Below are 20,720 nucleotides of genomic sequence, written 5' to 3'. Positions count from 1 at the left end.
ACTTCTACTTGGGAAAATGCAAATGTTCTGCAGATGGATGGTGGTGATGGCTGTACAACATGTGAATGTACTTAATACCACCGAACTGTACACTTGGAACTGGTTAAAATGGTAAATTTTATGTTATGTATATTTTACCACATAAAAAAAAGTACAAATCTACTCCACCTGAAAATTAGCAAATAAAGCCATACAAATAATTCAGTTAAGACCAGTTCAAGGAAGCACATGCTTGTTAATATAATTTTGGTATCACTAAATAAACTCAAGAACAGCAGTCCGGAGAAGCACACAAAGCAAACAGTCTCCTTTTAGTGTACGTTCAATCCTTCAAAAGAAAACAAAATGTAACAAGAGTCTCTGTTACACAACTGTTAAAGAATCTATCCTTTCAAAATTTTTAAATTAAAAAAAGTTATAACTGAAACCAACTTCCTTTCTTCCTATTCCATTTACTACAAACCAAATTAAGGACATCTAAACAAGTGGTCCTCAAACCTGAGCAGGCATCAGAATCATCTCCAGGGCTTGTGAAACCAGACTGCTGGGCCTGCCCCCAGAAATCCTGATTCAGTAGAGAATCAGAATTTAGAACTGTTAGAATTTGCATTCTAAACCAACTCTGTGTTCAGTAAAATGAAGATAACATGCATTTGGGGAAGAGCTTTCTCAATATTAATAGCATATATCCTGCAATGCAACCATCTCTTAAATCAATTTACTTCTTAAAATATGTACCTGTAGCTTTTAGTTCTGGACTTGGTTTTTAAAAATATATATAGGCATTAAACTAGCAAAAAGAAAAACACACATTTTATGATTAGGACCACCTTATGTTACAGAGTAACTTATTCATTAAGAAAAAAAGAGTCAGGGCTTCCCTGGTGGTGCAGTGGTTGAGAGTCTGCCTGCCGATGCAGGGGACGTGGGTTCGTGCCCCAGTCCGGGAGGATCCCGCATGCCGCAGAGCGGTTGGGCCCGTGGGCCGTGGCCGCTGAGCCTGCACGTCTGAGCCTGTGCTCCGCAACGGGAGAGGCCACGGCAGTGAGAGGCTCGCATACCGAAAAAAAAAAAAAAAGAAAAAGAAAAGAAGAGTCATGCATCACCAACCTCTCAGGTTTAAACCTGTAGAGATCTCAAAAAGAAAATCAGAATACTATTCTATCAGAGTCAAGAATTTTTAAATGAATTTTATGTTCTGTAGAACCACAGAAACAAAATTTTTTATATACTTGGCATTCATTGCTATGGGAAAAAAGCCACTCAAACACCAAGTGATACATAAACCAGGACACGTTTGTCAGTCAACTATAGTAATTATAGGCTTCAGTTCACTGATCATAAACTCTATTTTACTTACAAAAACCAATTTGCATCAGATTCCTTCAAAACATGATATAAGTATAAGCAGTAAATCCAACCAAAAGAGTATGTTCCAATGTGACCTTTTGTTGAAATTTTCACTGCCAGAAGCAGAGTCATGCAGGAAGCGAGAGCACACATCCCAGGACTCGCTTATTCTTTATTTTTTTTTTTGCGTTACGCGGGCCTCTCGCTGTTGTGGCCTCTCCTGTTGCGGAGCACAGGCTCCGGACGCACAGGCTCAGCAGCCATGGTTCACGGGCCCAGCCGCTCTGCGGCATGTGGGATCTTCCTAGACCGGGGCACGAACCTGTGTCCCCTGCATCGGCAGGCGGACTCTCAACCACTGCGCCACCAGGGAAGCCCTCGCTTATTCTTTAGACACATCAATTTCTGGGGCCTTCCTCTATGCTCAGGGTAAAAAGCAGAACATTTGGTTCCCACCCTCAAGATGCTCGAGTGTAAGGGAAGGTGACAAGCCTAGCAACCCCAGGAAGGCAGGGACCGGCGAGGTGACAGTGGGACACCAGAGCCCAGAGCAGGAACTCCTCTGAGAACAGGATCTGACCAGTGAGAAGGATGGAGAAAGGCCCTCCAGGCACGAAGGTCAGGAAGCAGAATGGCACACTTGGGAAGCGGCCAGTGACCCTACAGAACTCGAGTGGGGAGCACGTGAGGGTCTCGCCTGTGGAGACGAGGCTACGAGAAGACCTTAAGAGGTAGAAGGAGAAGGGCTCCGGGATGGAGCTAAAGGGTCCAAATTCGTCTCGGAGGTGAGGTGCAGCCACTTGAGAATTTTAAACTAGCAAGTGACATGGTCAGATGTACAACTGGAAGACTGGGCGGCAGCAACCCTGAGAAAGAGCGGGTGGGAGAGACAGGGTTGAGATGCAGAGCCCGTAGGTCACTGCAGGGACCTGGACGTGAAGGGACGAGCTGTGATCTGAGGCTGAGCCAACAGGGTCAAAGGAGCAGATTCAGACCCAGGTCAGAAGACCTCCTCAACGGGCAAGGGTCCAGCCATCACCAGGGCTGAGGGGGTAGGGGGGCTGTCAGGGATGTCTGGGCTCCGGGTCTGAGGGTTGGGCACGTGGCAGTGGCACTCATCAGAAGCAGCAGCTCGGAGGAAAAGTAGAGCTTTTCAGAGGAATTTTAGTGTGTGTGTGTGTGTGTGTGTGTGTGTGTGTGTGTGCGCATGTGCGTGTCTTTTTTCTGTTGGTGTGCTCTTTGTGGGGCAGAAGGAAGGTGTGGACTCTGTTTCAGATGTACTAAATCTGCCTTGAAATGGCCAGGTGGAGATGTCCTGGCAGGGAGCTGGCTGGAAATCTGGAAGCTCCTGCGTGTAGGCTTAAGATAAGCTTTCAGAGCTTTGGTTTATAAAGTGACGGTTGAAGCCACGGGTTTAAATGAGGCTGCCCAGGAAGAGATGTCGGGTGAGAGAGAGCTGGATATTCCTAAAATAGCATTAATTACCAATTAAAACACCTGTGATGTCCAGAAAACACAAAATATTCAACTAGGGGGTCTCAAAACAGCAAAACAAGTTATCATTAGAGGAAGAGTCCATCTGTACCCAAGAAGGCAAGGAGGTAGGTGGAGTAACAAAAGCAAGGGCGACCAGAGGGAGGGCCAGAGACCCGAGAGGAAGAGCGCTACCACCAGCCGTCTAATCAAACACGCGAGACATTTAGAACCGGACACTTGTCAATCACTCAGATCTGCACTATGCATGTGAACAACGCACTAGGGATACTCTAGTGCAAAAACATGTAGGAGAGATCTATGAAATGCTCGTGGCGGACTTCGGAATGGAAAAAGGATTCAGTACATATCACGATATATATAGCAATTATCTTACAGAGTGATAATTACATAAACCTACATACAAAAAACAAAAACAAGGCCAGTACTCCTAACATCAAATTGTACCTTTCAAGAGAACTGTAATGCGATACATGCTTTCTGTTGCAACGTGTAAAATTATTCCACTAGAAGTATATGAAATTGTCAGTTTCACCCTCGCACAGGTTAAAAATCAAGGTAGAAGGATCAATTATCACACCTGCCAAGGCAAATCCTCTCTTCAGGGAATTTCTCTGTGGGCACTTCCCCAACTAGACCGACATCCCTATCCGGGGCTCTAATGAAAGAAGCACAAACAAAGGACTGGCCAGCACCACTGCCACCCCCACCACCTCAGGGGTCCCCAAGCGCTCACAGCAGACGCTACATAGAAACCCTCTTAATCAGACCTGCCAATAAATTAACTCCTTTCAACTGCTCACTATAAACAGTAGGATCAATGAAGTGGGTTACAAAGTAACTGTAAATGGAAAGACCCAGTTTAATTTGGGAAAAAAATGTTTTGCATCCTATTTGCAACTCAAAATTACAAAGGATAATCACCAGGACGAAAAAGGAGCAGCCGGTTTTAACCACTCACTTCAATCTCTATCAGGGAATGTTTAAACAGAGCTGCTAAAAAGTAGATGAACTGATTGATCTGAGGCCTGTGTGTACTCCCTGTGCCTATTTGCCGTCATGAACAATTAAATCAGCAAAAGGTTAAGGTAACTGAAAAGGACAAGTGACCCAGTTTCTGTATCAAAGCCATGGCAGGAAAGGAAACAAAGGAAAAGGAGGATGTAAAGGAACAGAGGAGGCTGAAGAAACATAATAACCAAACACAAAGGTTTATTTGAAGCACGATCCAAACAAGTTATAAAAAGACATTGCTTAAGGGGCTTCCCTGGTGGCACAGTGGTTAAGAATCTGCCTGCCAACTCAGGGGACACGGGTTCAAGCCCTGGTCCGGGAAGATCCCACATACCACAGAGCAACAAAGCCCATGTGCCACCACTACTGAGCCTGCGCTCTAGAGCCGGCATGCCACAATTACTGAGCCCACGTGCCATAATTACTGAAGCCCGCACGCCTAGAGCCCGTGCCCCGCAACAAGAAAAGCCACAACGATGAGAAGCCTGCGCAAAGCAACAAAGAGTAGCCCCCGCTCGCCGCAGCTAGAGAAAGCCCACGCGCAACAACGAAGACCCAACGCAGCAAAAATAAATTAAATTTAATAGAAAAAGACATTGTTTTAGACAGCTGAGACAGTCTGAACATGCACTTGCTATTGGATGACATCGGGGAATTATCAGTACTCTTGCCGGGTGGATAATGACACGGAGGTTACCTTTTAAAAAGAAAAAGGTCCTTATAGTTTGAGGTGCATGCTGAAGTGTTTTGGGATGAATTAACAAGATGCCTGAAATCGGCTTTACATACACCAGCGGGGGAAAAAGTGGGGAGAGCAGATGAAACAAATTGGCAAAATGTTGATGCTTTTGGAGCTGGGCCATGGGTACCTTTCTCTCCACTTCTGTATGCTTGAAATTTTCCATAATACAGGGTTTACCTGTTTGTTTTTTTAGACAAAATCAGGTAAATCAAAGAGGCAAGGAGCTGAATCAGATCCTGCTCTATTTCTTCTTGAAATATCTCCTACTGAAACATAACTGTCTTCACCCTAGCACATTAAAAGTAATTCAAGTGCATAATGTATTGGGAGAGTGGGTTTAAGAGAATGGAAAATGCCTGGTTCTGTACAAAATAGTGTACAATGGAAGTACACTATAATTGCTCATTTTCAAAGCTAAGCACGTCTGACTACAATCCCAGCTTTGATTAAATGCAATAGCATTTACACTATGGCATTCAAAAACTTGATAAATGAAAAGAGTACAATCTCCCCCACTAAAAACTGCCCAGGATCCTTAATATTACACTAGAGAAACTGGACCATTTCCCTTCACTCCTAGACTGAATAAAACTGGTTTTAAAGTTAGCGACCCCAAAATACAGACTGCTTATTCCTTTGAGTAAAAACAAATTCTATTGCATATTAAGCTCACTGAAGATCTAACAATACCTCAATTAATGAAAAAGATGTATTTCAACATCACACCTAACCATCAGAAACCTGGAAACTACAAAAAGGCCCAGGGATAAAATCTAGGATGAGAGGAAGAGGATGTGCTTCGAAAAGAAAAGCAAAAGATAGAATGAAAATATTTCATAACTGAAATAAAGGTAAAAACCCAATATGCATGGGACTCAGGTCAGAGGAAGAAAACGAAATCAGAGGAAAGGGGACTGGGGCTCCCGATATCTTTAGGCACGGAGGAAGGGGTGGGTGAACACACAGGGGCTTCAGGAGGCAGCCAGCCGCCTCGGAGCAAGAAGGCAGAGCAAGCCGGGCTCCGGCAGGACCCCAACCAACAGAGGAACAATCTGGAAAGGGCTGCATGGGGGGGCCTCCTTGGGAAGCACTCTGCCGCTCGGATTTCTGTGCACCTCGCCCCCGCCCCCACCCCAGAAAGAACCAACTTGATTGCCCTTGGTGTGAGGCTCCCCTCAGACTGCACTGCGATACACGAGCCTACGCCGGGGTCCCCCACGTATCTTCCCAGCTGTCCTGATGTATAAACTGTGAACGGATGAAATAAAGCTTAAATATAAATACAAATGTCTATTTAATCTAAAAGAGACACACATTCAGAGTTTATAAGCCAGCATATGACTCTGCTGATTCATTTCACCTTGTATTTGGGAGCGGGACAGGGGCTGGCTGTCAGAAAGGGATGGGGGAGGCTGTGGATGTTTCCAGGCCCTGCCTCACCCACCGTCACGTCTGTGGTCTGCTTAGTTCTATCACGTCCTCACAACAGTCTCCACTAGTGACCGGCCTAGACACTAGGTTACAGAGCACGTCTGTGGCGGGGCCCAGCTCTGCACCTAGTATCACATCAAATCTCTTTCTCCTCCCTTCATCCTCTAGTCTTGGTGGGAAGACGTGAGGTATCTGAGGAAAGAGAAAATGAACGGAAAAAAACCAGAGAACAAAACAAACAAGAGAATGAAAAGAGCAGAAGCAAATGTTGTTCTGGGGGCCATTCAATCAGCAACCACACACTTGCAAAGAGGGCTTTACGGTTACTCAACTTGTAAAAGTACATCACTTAAACTACTACAAAATTTGTCAAATGGGTTTTGCATAATTTATGAAGATGTTAAAAAAAAAAAGCCACTTCCCATATCCTCACACAAAAAGCTCAAGTGAACAAACAGACACCAGCTGATCAAAGATATCTGAGTGCCCGCTATGTGCTTGGTACCGAAGCTGGAGGGAACAAGGGAAAAAACACAGCCTCTGCCCTCAAGGAACATACAAAATAGAGAATAAAAGAAACTAATCACCTGCCACTGACCACACCGTTAAGGAGGAGTCGGAGGAAAGGGAGAGAAACGAAATGCGACGGGCTTCTGAGCAGCATCAGGGAAGCGGGTGGGCCAGTAGGAGTAGGATTAGACAGCTGGGGAAGGTGAGCATCTAACGCGGGGAAGGAAGTGTCAAAAGAAAGGGTGGGGGCAGGAAAAGACACCGAGTGGGAAACAGGGACAGCACAGAATAGAGGTAAACATTCATGCTGGGAAGTTTGCATAATTATGAAATAAGCTTAAACAGAGAGGGTAGGACATGAGGGCCCTGAAGAAAAAGCAAAGCAGTTTAGAACGGATATGACTGATAAGAGACATCACTTCAACAGAGGGCTGACAAGTGGAAACAGTGTCTGGCAGGAGAACACAGTACGGACCAAAGGGAGGCATGTGTAAGCAAGAAAATAACAGCTCTGGTCACGCCCTCCAAAGGCTGGAATGAAGGCGGTGCTCAGGAGAGAAAGGGACAGAGATGTGACTTGAGGGCACAATCTAAAAGATGCACCTGCTAGGGATACAGATGGCCAGGGGTCTGGGAGCACGATGACAGGATGGAGGGAACGGGAGAGCGTGCGGGTGCGGAGAGGAGAGAGCGACGTGACCACATCCGTCGGATGACAGGAAGCCCACCAGAAACGGGGCTGGACAAGGCAGCGACTCGTGGCACGTCACAGAGAGCAGTGGGGCCTCTCCTGTCACACGCTCCAACTAGTCCCGACGGCAGCTGTCCCCAGGCGAGGAAAGGACCGGAGACAGGTCCTCGCCTCCCCCGCCACTGTGACCACAGAGGCCTCGGCCCGTGCCCCGACCCCCTGCCTCTGCACTTTACTCTGTTCCATGGACTCTCTCTCCTTCGTCCTCCCTCTGTATCCTTTATGAAAGGGCCATGAACACCAGGAGGGAGAAAGCTCAAAGTTTCAAAATTTGTATTTTACCTCAGAAATTTCAAAATGAAACACTCAAACGCAAGCATCTCGGAACCACGCCTCCCACCTTAAGTCCCTTCTCTGCGGGCACCTCACTAGGCCCGGGTGAGACCACAGCTCCTTGAAGGCACAACCCATTGGAATGTTCTTCACTGATTAAGTTCTCCTCCCACAGGTCAGACAGAGCAGGCCCAGGAAATGTTTCTGGTTGAGCTCGGAAAGGTCACAGACATCTTCAAGGACAAGAACCCTCATAACACATTCCAGGATACACATTGTGATAAAAAGAACACCGAACTCTCTACCTCAGCTAACTGTGGAAGCTTTAACTTCTCTGAGGCTCAGAAGCCTCACCCTCAAAGGGGGCTGAGCTGGGGGACTTCTCAACTCACTGAAGCTCCAACAATTGTTCCTGGGCTCACATCTAACAACAGAATGTCCCTCAGATGCCACAAATGCCTCCTGAAACACCTTCACTTCAATTCTTTTTGTTTACCATTAACATTTACATGATTTCTTAATTCTACCAGTATGTTGACCCCAAAACAAATCATCAGTTGTCATTAAATCAATCAAAATCAATTAACATGCTTGACACCCACTGTATACCTACTGACACAGGCACTTCCTACCTCAGCATACCCTGGCAATGCTAAATTACAACAAAACTCTTGGTTAAAACAAAGGCCTTAAGTGAACGACAGCATCTCCGCCGGCGGTCATCACAGGACCCTGTAAATTCGGACCTGGATCCACCTGTCAATACCACAAGCTGATCACCTGATGAGCACTTCTGTCACTGTCACATGCTGTGATCACTGAAGCACAATCACTTTTTGAGGTTCTCAAAAATATTTCTAAAAAAAATATATTTCTGTTGAAGCCATAGTTCCGTTCTTGCATTAACTATATACCTCTTTGCTCATCCTGAACGAAATGAAAAGAACATTTTTAGAGTAACTCTTTTATACCACTGTTTTTCAGCAACAAGAGAAAAAACAGAGCAAGGAAAATACTGAGGATTTTATGTCGTGCAATTACAATCAGAAAAGCGGCAAGTGGCACCACAAAAATCACTACAGGCTTAACGAACGTTCAAGTCTATCTAATTCTGGAAGGAAAAAGGTAACATTTCATTTTCAGATTAAAAAATAATTTCTAACAATGCAAAAAAATTTACTACTGCTTAAAACAAAAGCAAGTGAAAATCAGTTAATTTTAAAAGATTGAGGTGTGGCTGAGAATTTCAATTTCTTCTGTAAATCCATGCATAAAAGTGGCAAGGCAAACTGTACCATTTTGAAAACTGTAAAGAAAGGAAAATAAGGACGCTGAACATTAGACAATCAAAATACCTCTTTATTAAAGCTAGTGTCTGCATAAGAGATTAGTCTTTGCCTCAAATGATCAGGGTTGCATCAAGATTTTAAAATCGTCCTTAGCGTTCTGGAAAACATAAGACACCAGTCTCATGCCTGCCCGCTCCACTCCCGGGCACCTCCCGGGCTCACTGCCCTCCACGGCCCCACACCAATCCCCCAGCGCCACCAGCCCCTGCCAACCGAAAAGGGATAGGTGACCAAGCCCCACAGGCCGGCCAGCAACCGACTTCCTGGGCCCAGGGGGAAGGACCAGATCTAGTCTCTCTAGAATCTGAACTAGGAAATGTGACAAGAATCGGTCACTTAGAAACTGAAAGAAGGCAACAAGAAATGCCACAAAGGCAAACTGGAGCCAGAGGGGTTACGACCAGCTGAAAAAGCACAGGAGCTGAAGGCACAGGGGAGGGAAAGGCAGGAGAGAGCAAAGCAGCCTGGTGGTGGTGGGGGGAGAGTAACCACCCGCCCGTGCCGGGCTCTTGGAGCTCAGCCTTGCCGGCTCGCATTCCTGGATTTCTGCACGATCTCATTGCACACAGCATGTGTTCCACCGACAATACCCGCTCTCAGGCCGGAGTGGGCCTCTGCTCCTTGTGACCAAATGCCAAACCAGCACCCAGAACATGCAAACAGGAAGCAAGCCTTTCTGATAAGCCCTAGACATAAAATACTGAACAGTCCTAGTATTGAAGGAACATACAGAACTAAAGAGTACCCCCCCAACAACAACAAAAAATCCAAACCTCACACCTGACGGAGAAGGGGCACAAGGGAACTTTCTGAGGTAACGGATGGAAAGGTTCTGCATCTTGACAGAGATGCGTGTCACTCTTCAGTCAAAACTGACCAAACTATAAACCTGTGACCATTTCACTGTCTATAAATTATACATCAATTTAAAAAACAGACGCCCTAAGTCTCAATTGTTCCCTTGAGAAGACTTGAGTTTTGTTTTGTTTTCCAAAACTAAATTGACCTGGATAAATCTCACAAACAATGCTGAGCAGGAAGAAGCCATATGCAAAACCACCTGAGTTTCTATTTATACACGGAACAGACACAGAGAAATTCATCTCCGTGTCATAGTCAGAGTAGGGGCTAACTACGCGAGACCAGGAGGAGCCCAGAGGGGCTCTCGTCGGGCTGGAAGGCTCTGGTTTCTCATCGCGGTTCAGACTGACACTTTCATCAGGGCATACTTCACGACAGAGGCATCTTCCTGTACATCCACTTATATCACACCTTAACAATAACACAAAAGAGAAGGGAAAGGAAACAATACCTTATACTAATCTAAAAGGGACTGGCAAAAAGTTTGTTTTGGGTTTTGGGGGGATTTTTTTGCCTCTAGCGAAATGCTTAATTTGAACCAAACTCTTTAGGCAGTAACAAAGAAAACTAAGACTTTAGTTACCCCATTTGTAGAATTCTAATATGACTCACGAATTTGATATTAGCGGAGGAAATTCATTCATCAGAGTCCTCAGAATCTGGTAAATTAAACTCCATCCTATAGTGTCAATTCCACATGGTGAATTCATCCATAATCTAAATGAGCAGCAGAGGGAAAAAAACCACTCTCCACATCCCTTTTCTACTTTAACACACAAAAGAAGGAAGAATTATTGAGTCAGAATCCCACTTCTGTGTTTTCAAATGCAGAATTAACTGAAATTCATACATTACCCTGAGGTGAATTATTTTAAAAATAAACATGCAGATTTTGATTTTCAGAAACTTGTAGTTTAAAAACATTTCACAAACTCGATAAAGTTCAAAAGCATAAAAACAGAACAAATAAAAGTGGAGCAACAGCTCACCAAATTTGAATACCTAAAAAAATAAGAAGCTGAAGAGTAAACTGAAAAGTACTTACAGCCATAATTAATTCAAAGGGGTGTTTATACACCCTCACGGGTGACTGGTATTTTTGCACCATGATTGCAATAAAACAGCAATCCTCTCACACCTGCAAAACACAAACATTTGTGATAAATAAACATGATGTGGAAAAAATTAAATCTGCATTTACACAACATACTACAGTCTAAGGAATCTCAGCGGGTCGTAATTCTATGCACGCAGAAGTCAAAAGACGAGGCTTAATTATAGAAGGACAAGGGAAGGCGATAAAGACAGTAAGAAAAGGTGAGGAAAGCCCAAGTGGAGTGAGGGAAGCAGCTCTGGTCTGAGGGCTGGAGGACTCCATTGCCCTACCTGCCTCACCGCCTCTCCAGGGGCTGCCCTGGGTCCTTTCCAGCAGTGAAATGTCATGATTCCATTATTCTGATAACCCATACAATTAGTTCTTGAATCATTTTCTCTTCAACAACTTCCATTAGAAGCCAAATTAAAATGATGGCACTTCAAGATATTAAGCCCAGGACACACAAAAATAAAAGTGGAAAAAAACACTAGTGTGTCTCAAATTATGGAATATTCCTCAAAAGCTATTTTCAAAGGAAACTTGTCAATCCCCATTTTCTAAGTGCAAGACCACAACTTCAGAGACTTCCCTGGTGGTCCGGTGGTAAAGAATCTGCCTTCCAATGCACAGAAGGTGGGTTCCATCCCTGGTCGGGGAACTAGGATCCCATGGGCCGTGAGGCAACTAAGCCCACGCACCACAACTACTGAGCCCGCGTGCCACAACTAGAGAGAGAAAACCCGCACGCCGCGGCTAGAGAGAAGCCCGTGCACCACAACAAAGATCACGCATGCCACAACTAAGACCCCACGCCGCAACTAAGATCCCACTCGGCCAAGAATTTAATTAATTAATTAATTTTTTTTTTTTTTTAAAAAAGACAACTTCAGGGATCTATCTTCAAATGGCGGAGACACCACCAAGCACTCTGGCTAGAGGCTCTACTGACTTCTCCAGCCTCAAATATTTGTAATATCAGGAAGCAATCAGCTAAGTGCTGAAGCCTACTTCAAAGTCAGGAATCCTCCTGCCAGGGACACATTTACACACTGGCCCCAGCCTACCTGGATTTTTCTGAAAACACACTTTTATTTGGAGTCCTCTATGGGACTTCACTTCCCTATTTAAAAGGGAGGAAGAAAAATAACTCCAAAGAGCCTACCTGTCCTGCGGAGGATAATCATTAAGAATGTTATTTTATGCTGAATATGATGAGAGGATATTCAGAAGTACAAAATGTAATATCCTCAAGGAGTCCAAAGTCTAGCTGTAAAAAAAGAAAACTTTACGAAGATACGTTTTATATCATAAGATTCCTACCTATATTATTACATTTAAACAGGTCTGGAACCTCCTCTGGTATGTTTCGCATATCTCTCAGAGAGAACAGGTTCTGGCGGAAAACAGCCATATCTGGCACTCTGAAAACTGCTAAAGAATAACTCTGGGAGACCTCAAGCAAGTCATTTGACTTCCCCCGGACTCAGATCCACCTCTGCAAAGCGAGGTTTGGGGTGAGATAATCTTGAAAGACTTCCAGCTCTAAAATCATGAGACTCAGAGACAAACTCCTGAATCCACCACAATCAACTGGAATGCCGTCATTAATCTTGATTCTAGGACTGGCAGGTCCTGGTGCGCTGGGACTGTGTTCTATAATCTTGATTCTGGGACTGGCAGGTCCTGGTGCGCTGGGACCGCGTTCTATTTAGTTTTGCCAACCTGATAATGCCGGTGCACAGCAGGAATTCAACAACCTTTTAAATTTTTAATTAGGAAAATTAATTTTAGGTTGTCTCCCACAGAAGGAGAGGATGATTACGGGGTATCAAAAGGGGTGGGGGGAGAATGTAAAAAAAAAAAAAAGTAATGCTCGGTTAAGACTCGGTAACACCCATTCGGGATTCCACTGCCCGGCAGAACCCAAAGCGACTACACTCAAGAACCTGCTAATTCACGAGCTTCTGAACTCCTGCCAGTTCCCAGCTTCCGATGCTCTGGTCCGAAGAAACGTCCTACGTGGGAAGCCGGAGTTACAACGGCCAAGTGGCACCGTGGACCAGGGCAACCTCTACTGCAGGACAATCGGTGCTTAAAAATTAGCCAATGGCCAGACCCAGTGAGTCCACCCCGAGCAGGCTCAAGGGGCAGCCGGGCCCTCCGTTCGATCCGGGGGTCCGGCGCGGCGGCCCCTCGGGCCCCCAGCCCCGGCCGACCCGGGGAGGTGCGCCAGAGGCCGGCTGGGGCTCAAAACTCCGCTTCCCCCAGGAGGGGTCCCGGGTGGGAATATCGACGGGTGGAGGCGGGGAGGGGGCGACCAATACAGTAGGAGCGGCGCGGGGGTCGGCGGGCCGGAGGCGGGCGGGAAGACAGTCCGCTCCCGAGTCGGGGAGCCGGGGGGAGCCGGGGAGAGCCGGGGTGAGCCGAGGGGCCGGGGAAGGGTAGGCAAGGCGGGGAGGCGGACGCGAGAGCCTCGCGCCTCCCGGAGGGGCCGGGCCGGGGGCGCGCTCGGAGCCCGCCACGGAGACGCGCGCCTACCTCTTGTCAGAAGGGCCGGGCCGGGGACGCGGGGCGGCAGGGAGTGCTCATGCCGGCGGCTCCGCGGCGCCGTCGCCGTTCCACTGCAGGCGGCGTCAGCTCAGCAGCCGGTTCCGGGGAGTGGGCCGTGGGGCGGGAGCCGGAGGGGCCCAGCGAGGCTCCTGTGGTTGTTACGGGTGACGGGGAGGGCGGGGCCGGGAGAAGAGGTACGCGTGCGCGAAAGCGGCCGAGGGGCAGAGGCAGGAGAGACGACGGTTGCTAGGAAGGGGGGAGGGGTGACAACCTGGGCCGAGCCGAACTGCGCAGGCGCCAACTCCAGGCCGGAGGGCGTGGGAGGAGCTCGGAGTAGGCGTCGGCCCAGAAGCAAGGCAGGTCTGCCCAAAGGCGCTTGGCCGCACCCAGATTTGCGTCACGGGGCGGGCCTAGTGTGAGGGGCGGGGCTCGCGAGTAGCTGGGCGGAGGTTGCCGAGACACAAAAGGGGCGTCCGGCAGTGGCCCCGGGGCGTTCCGCTGACTTGGAACTGGGAAGTCTGCGAGGCATCAAAATAGCCGGGGCCTTCCGGCTTTGCGGGTGCCCAGGGCCGAGCTGGTCTGTCTGATCGGCGCAGGAGGCTCCCCGTACTTCCTCATCTTTTGTTGACTTCTGCGGTGCCCTGACCACATTCTCGCCGAGTAATGCAGATGAGGCAAACGCCAGGGCTGGGGAGGGGCTGGGTGGGACCCAGCAGCATCTTGTCAACACGTCCGAGTTGTTCGATGGACCTAAGACAAGTGGATCTGGCGTTTCGGCAAGAGCTCCAACTTTGAAGCACAAGTGTGATACACACTGAGACATTTAGGGGTTCTCAAGAGGAGCTAATGACTAGAGAAGGACAGCACGCATGTCCACCCACACAACAAAGATGGTTTTATAGCCAACATACAGTTTCTCCATCAATGTCACTGTTGTTCCGTTTGCGTTAGTCACCCTCGGTGGCTGTGCATTTGACGCTGCCAGTGCACAGCACATTTTTGGAACAGTTTCGGAATTTCCTTCAGGGCCAGTTTACCAGCCACACAAGAAAATCATTCATTACTTGATCACACCTTGTTTTTCCCCTCAAACCATCATTTTTCCAGCTTGATCACCCACCCTGCTTACTAGACTCAGCTAGGGCTGGTTTTTGCCTGTTTGTGAAAATCACATCCACCTTCAAAAGATGGTCCGAGAAAGAGACAACCCAGTAAACAGCAGCACTTATGAAATGGTCTCGCCCCAAAATTGACCTGATCTGATAAGCCTCTAGATGGCAACGGCCAATTTACAAGAAATAGGAACAGAGGAACATGTTAAATAATACCAGGCGGAAACAATCAGCCAAGCATAAATCATGGGAAATACTGCATGACAAACACATTCCTTATCAAAGTACAAAGGAAAAAATAGGGAAAGTGCCACACTACAGATCAAAAGAGATTGAGAAATTTATTGAGCCATACACTTATGATTTGTTTGCTTTTTTATGTATATATCATACTTCAATTAAAATGTTTTTCACAGTTAAAAGTACATTGTTGAAAAATCCAAACTGTAAAAATCATCACCTGCCATTATTACATTAACATTTAAATAAATAGGCATTTTTAACAAACATTTAGACACTGAAAAACTGAAAAAAAAGAGGGCAGGATTCATAAATACATAAATACCCACGCATGCTTTTAGAATGATAGCTACTGGAAGAATGAGACTTTTTTTTTTTTTTAATCTAGGCTGCACCGGGTCTTAGTTGCAGCATGGAATCTTCATTGCGTCATGCGGAATCTTTAGTTGTGGCATGCATGTGGGATCTAGTTCCCCCACCAGAGATCGAACCCAGGACCCCTGCATTGGAAGCATGGAGTCTTTACCCACTGGACCACCAGGGATGTCCCAGAATGAGACTTTTTAAAACGCCAATCTAGACAAGATTTTCTTCCATTCCAATGCCTCTTTCCTACACGTTGGTGATACCAAGAGCTTAAAAGAGCCATTGTTGTCAATGTGGGCATTCATGCCAGCCTCCTGTTCCAGTCTGCAGCTGATGATGAAAATGTGATGAATCTTCCGCCTTAGCTTTGATGCTTTTTCATTAATTCACTTCTGGTAGTAAACTGTGACTGGTCTGCCACTTCAACGTCATCAGCCATTTCCATCACGTTGTCTCAAAGGTCTTTGTTGTAACTGTAACCCAGGAAGAAGTGGCTGGCCCAGACCATGGAGAGGGACAGCAGCTGGCCAGTCAGCGGTAGATGCCGGGTGGGTCGCGGTAGTCGGACAGGTGACACAGGATGAATTCCATGTGGACCTTCCATTGCTTCTCGCTCTCTAAGTGGGAGAATTGCTCCCTGAAGTTGGTTGCCTGCCACACCCCTGAAAGCAGCTCCTCCACCGTGGTGCCCACCCTTCAATTAAAATTTCTAAAAACAAAAAACAACCCAGATACTTGAGGTAGCTACCAATTGCAATATATGAACTTTATTTCCATCTTGATTTTAATAAAATAGTAAAAGAAACTTTTATGAAACAGGGCAACTTAAACATTATTAACAATAAATTATTATTGGCAAACAACAAGGTCCGACTATACCACAGAGAACTATGCAATATCCTGGGATAAACCATAATGGAAAAGAATATTTTTAAAAAGGTATATATAGGTATAACTGAATCACTTTGCTGTACGGCAGTAATTAACACAACATTGTAAATCAACTATACGTCAATAAAAGATAACTAAAACATTATTATTAATTGTTTAGGTGGGATAATGGTATTATGGCTAATACTGATATCTCTTAAAGAAGCCTTCTCATTTTAGGAATACACCCTGAAATATTTGGGGGTGAAATCATGTGATCTCTGGGATTAGTGTCATAATAATCCAGATGGGGAAAGAGAGGAGGAAGGGCCTAGATGAAATAAGGTTGGTTGTAAATTGATCATTGTTTATTATATTCCTCTGTACACTTTTGTATGTGCTTGAGGTTACCTATAGGAAAATATTTTTAACAGAAAAGATGGTTTGTCACCACTGAGGATGACAAATCATGGCATAATCACAAAGGAGGTATTGAAAAATGTCTCAAGAAAATAAGATACACAAACAGTAATCCCAGGGCCTGACCTGGATCACATGCCCATCCCTGAACCAACCTTTTGATCAGGGGGATCCAGAGGTCTCACTTTGCAGTTCTGGGTCATGTGATCTTAACATCTTTATTGGAGTATAATTGCTTTACATTGTTGTGTTAGTTTCTGCTGTATAACAAAGTGAATCAGCTATATGTATACATATATCACCACGTCCCCTCCCTCTTGCGTCTCCCTCCCACTCTCCCTATCCCACCCCTCTAGGTGGTCACAAAGCACTGAGCTGATCTCCCTGTGCTATGCAGCTACTTCCCACTAGCTATCTGTTTTACATTTGGTGGCGTATATATGTCCATGCTACTTCCTCACTTCGTCCCAGCTTACCCTTCCCACTCCCCGTGTCCTCAAGTCCATTCTCTACGTCTGCGTCTTTATTCCTATCCTGCCCCTAGGTTCATGAAAACCTTTTTTTTTTTAGATTCCATATATATGCGTTAGCATATGGTATTTGTTTTTGTCTTTCTGACTTACTTCACTCTGTATGACAGACTCTAAGTCCATCCACCTCACTACAGAAAACTCAATTTCGTTTCTTTTTATGGCTGAGTAATATTCAATTGTATATATGTGCCACATCTTCTTTATCCATTCATCTGTCAATGGACACTTAGGTTGCTTCCATGTTCTGGCTATTGTAAATAGAGCTGCAATGAACGTTGGGGTGCATGTATCTTTTGGAATTATAGTTTTCTCCAGATATATGCCCGGGAATGGGACTGCTGGATCATACGGTAGCTCTATTTTTAGTTTTTTAAGGAAACTCCTCACTGTTCTCCATAGTGGCTGTACCAATTTATATTCCCACATGAACAGTATCTTTAACTAGTATAATTAAGATACATGAACAAACCCCCAAGGCCAGTAATTTGAAGGAAACAACACTCATCTAGATGCATAAGTTATGGTATGTTTGCTTGTTTTACAATCAGTTCTAGGGATTTCCCTGGTGGTCCAGTGTTTAAGACTCCACGCTCCCAATGCAGGAGGCCTGGGTTCCATCCCCGGTCAGGGAACTAGATGCTGCGTGCCACAGCTAAGATCCCGGATGCCGCGACTGAAAGATCCCGCATGCCGCAACTAAGACCCAGCACAGCCAAATAAATAAATAAATATTTTAAAATAAAAATAAATAAATAAAATCAGTTCTATTGGGTGTGTATCCAAAATCTATAAGAAACAGTACTGAGCACCACGCTTCAGAGTTAAGCAGAAAGATCCGGTCCTTTTAACACACGTGCATGGAGTCCTTATTACGTGTCAGACGCTGTGTGAGGCATAAAGATGAGCACATATGGAGGGGGAAGTGGAGAAGTGTATCGGGATCAGGTTTGGCTGCCAGTGACCAAAAGGCCAAAGTAAAAGTGCCTTGACAAGATAGAAGTCTGTGTCCCTTGCATGTGAATGGAGTCCAGGGTGGGAACGACACCTCCACCGTCACCGTCAATGGCCAACTCCCAAAAGACCACCGGAATGGGGATGCAGGTGGCCTCAGGTCTCATCACCAGGGACATGGGTTCATTCTGTCTTGCTGCTTTGCCATCACCATGATGTATCCTGTACCTCCGGCAAGTAGGAAGAAAGGCTGAAGAGGATCAAGTGTCCTTCCTTGAACGATGCTTCCTTGGAAGCCGTGTGTGTGCGTGCAGTAGTTGGTGTGTGACAAGCAGAGCAAAGGACAGTGCAGCAGCACAGACCACGCTGCTGCTCTCTTCCTCAGACTCTCTCTAAGGTCATATTATGAGAGCATCTGAAACACCTTGAGTGAGCCCCTAGCAGGAGGAACATCTGTGTCCCCTCTTACTTGGTAGATGGAAGCCCTGCCGGGTACTGTGTAAAGGCCATTTATCCGGTGTCTTTGTGACGGAAACGGAGGATTCCCAAGCTCTGGCCTCCACAGCAAGACACTCTGGTTCCTTCGGGTTGCTCAGCTGAGTCCCCGGTAGGAGGCTGAGTGTGACGCTGCCTTTCCTGGTGGCACTCTGGCTGACGTCAGGATGCGGCATCTACAGCCTGGACACAGACCCTGTGGCCTGTTACATCTTCCCCAACAGGATTAACCTGAGCTGGGGACACTGTTACTGGTCCCTCCAACCACATCTTCTCCATTGATCTTAGCACAATATGAAGAGTCATCCCAAGGAAAGCATGGGAAGTTGTTGACACCAAGAGGATTGGGTCATTGCAGGAAAGACACTGGGAGAGAAGTGACGGTCTTAGCTGAAATTTCAGCCTGCAGAACCCAACCTCTTCCCCACAACAGCAAGATACGTAGGAGATGAGTCTGAATGACCCCTTTGAACATTACTAAGGGGCAGGGTCAATGAAACATTTAGGCTGTGCTGAGAACACCTCGTTCTGATTCTCTGGTAGCCCTACCCACCTTGGCATTTGCACCGTGCACTTTGGCCAGCTACTGGGACGTGTCAGGTCTCTTCCACTTCTGGAAGGGATCATTTTCTTATTCGGTAGTAAAAGGGTAAAAGACAGCCTTGCAAGGCATGACAGATTATCCTGACATGGACCAGCTGGCAAAGTTTCCAGCCTGGAAAAGTACGAAAAATATAGGTTACCCTACAGGCACAATTTCTTCATCCTGCTCTGGCAGTCATCCAGTGGTCTTGAGCTAACACCATTGCATCATTCCCAACCTGGGAAAACTTCAGGCCCAGAAACCAGATCTGCAAAAGTTATCATCCAGCCTTACATATTTCTAAAATATTTCATTTCAACCTGGAGAGGCAAAGCTCCGCATATCTTAATTGATTTCCCCACCTCAGAGTCTTTCCTCTTCCAAGGCACTCTCCATGCTGCTGGCAAAATTCTCTTTCACACACACACACACACACACACACACACACACACACACACACACACACACACACACACACACACACACTCACTCACTTACTCCTTTGCTCAAAATCTAACACTGACAACAGAGATAAATTTAAGCTTCAAAGCCTGCCATCCGAGGTCTTCTATAAATCTTTCCTCTGTCCAGAATGATTTTAGTTTCATCTCCACTTTATCTGCTCATTTATTCATTCCTTCGTTAACTCAGCAAACATGTATTCAGCCCCGTCATTTATTCAGACACCATATTTAGCACAGGAGTGTGGGAAGATCCACTATATAAAAACAGATTTTCCTTCAAGGAGCTCAGCCTACTGCATGGGAGAGACATGTAAACAGTGACGACCACACAGCCTCTTAAGCTCTGTGACCCCTCCCTACAGCCGTTCCTTTTCCTCTCCTTCTCCTCTGTGTCCTTCCACTGGAAGGCACACTGCCTGAAATGAGACTGTAAATGAATCGGGTCTGTCTCTCCCCTCCAGTTGTGAGTTGCTTGGGTCCTGGGATCACATCCACTCACACGTTCTTCTGCCTATGCGCTTGGCATTTTCCAGAACCCTATCAAATACTGGTTGGGTTGAAGCGATGAGTCTTCAATTAGGCCTTGAATCTGTGTGCGTTAAACAAGTCTCTCCACCCCCTGCACTGAGCTGATGCGTCCTTGGGAGACGTGCTCTCAGCACCTCACCCCACCCCCCTGTGCTGTCCCCTGTGTCACCAAGCGAGGACATCAAGCTTAGGGAAGCAGCCCAGCTTAAGAGAATTGCTGTCGTGTGCCTTGGAAAGCATAGCACTCATCCAATGAGATTTAGGACAAGAAAGGATGACCTGAGCCCTTTTAGCTTCTGGCTCAGAGGAATAAAAATAGGCAATGCAATCAGACTTTTTTTTGCTTTGTTTCTCTCACAAAATATTGTCCTTGCTTCTCCTACCCTGGTGCAGCTGTGTGGCGCTTTCATCGGCCAGATGGAGACTTAGATTAGCAAGTCAGCAACTCATCCCCGCTACTCCATCTTGGGTCATACTAGGTGGGCGGGGGAGGGTAGCTTCGCACAAGGAAAGGAGCGCTAACAAGGGACAGACCAAAGGCCACAGAACAAGGGGGGACCGGGTGAGGATAAGAAGCAGAGCGCCCCAAATTCGATTAGTAAAACAATTTTCCCAAGGCTAAACATGGACGAGAATCTCTTCAACCTCAGTTCTGTGGGCAGAGACTGGACTGCACAAGGAAGAGACGGACAGGGCCCATCCGAGCCCAGAGCTCCCCCCCTTCCTCCTTGACGTGG

The 20,720-nt window shown here is 46.3% G+C and overlaps 1 protein-coding gene across 1 annotated transcript in view; it reads right to left on the bottom strand.

Moving 5' to 3' along the window:
• SEC14L1 (SEC14 like lipid binding 1) overlaps positions 1 to 13,613 on the bottom strand; it is a 51,904-nt gene extending 38,291 nt beyond the window's left edge. The window contains exons 1-2 of the mRNA XM_024761111.1: positions 13,410 to 13,613; positions 10,821 to 10,913 (exon numbers count right to left, since the gene is read on the bottom strand). Coding sequence (XP_024616879.1) covers positions 10,821 to 10,883 — 63 coding nt within the window. The 5' untranslated portion in view covers positions 10,884 to 10,913; positions 13,410 to 13,613. The remainder of the gene's footprint in view (positions 1 to 10,820; positions 10,914 to 13,409) is intronic.
• Between the last annotated feature and the right edge of the window lie 7,107 nt (positions 13,614 to 20,720).

Source organism: Neophocaena asiaeorientalis, unplaced genomic scaffold (assembly GCF_003031525.2).
Source record: "Neophocaena asiaeorientalis asiaeorientalis breed wild unplaced genomic scaffold, Neophocaena_asiaeorientalis_V1.1 scaffold30, whole genome shotgun sequence".
In the NCBI taxonomy this organism is placed as follows: domain Eukaryota; kingdom Metazoa; phylum Chordata; class Mammalia; order Artiodactyla; family Phocoenidae; genus Neophocaena; species Neophocaena asiaeorientalis.
Note: the sequence above shows the minus strand (reverse complement) of the source record. Positions and strands in the feature narration are given on the sequence as shown.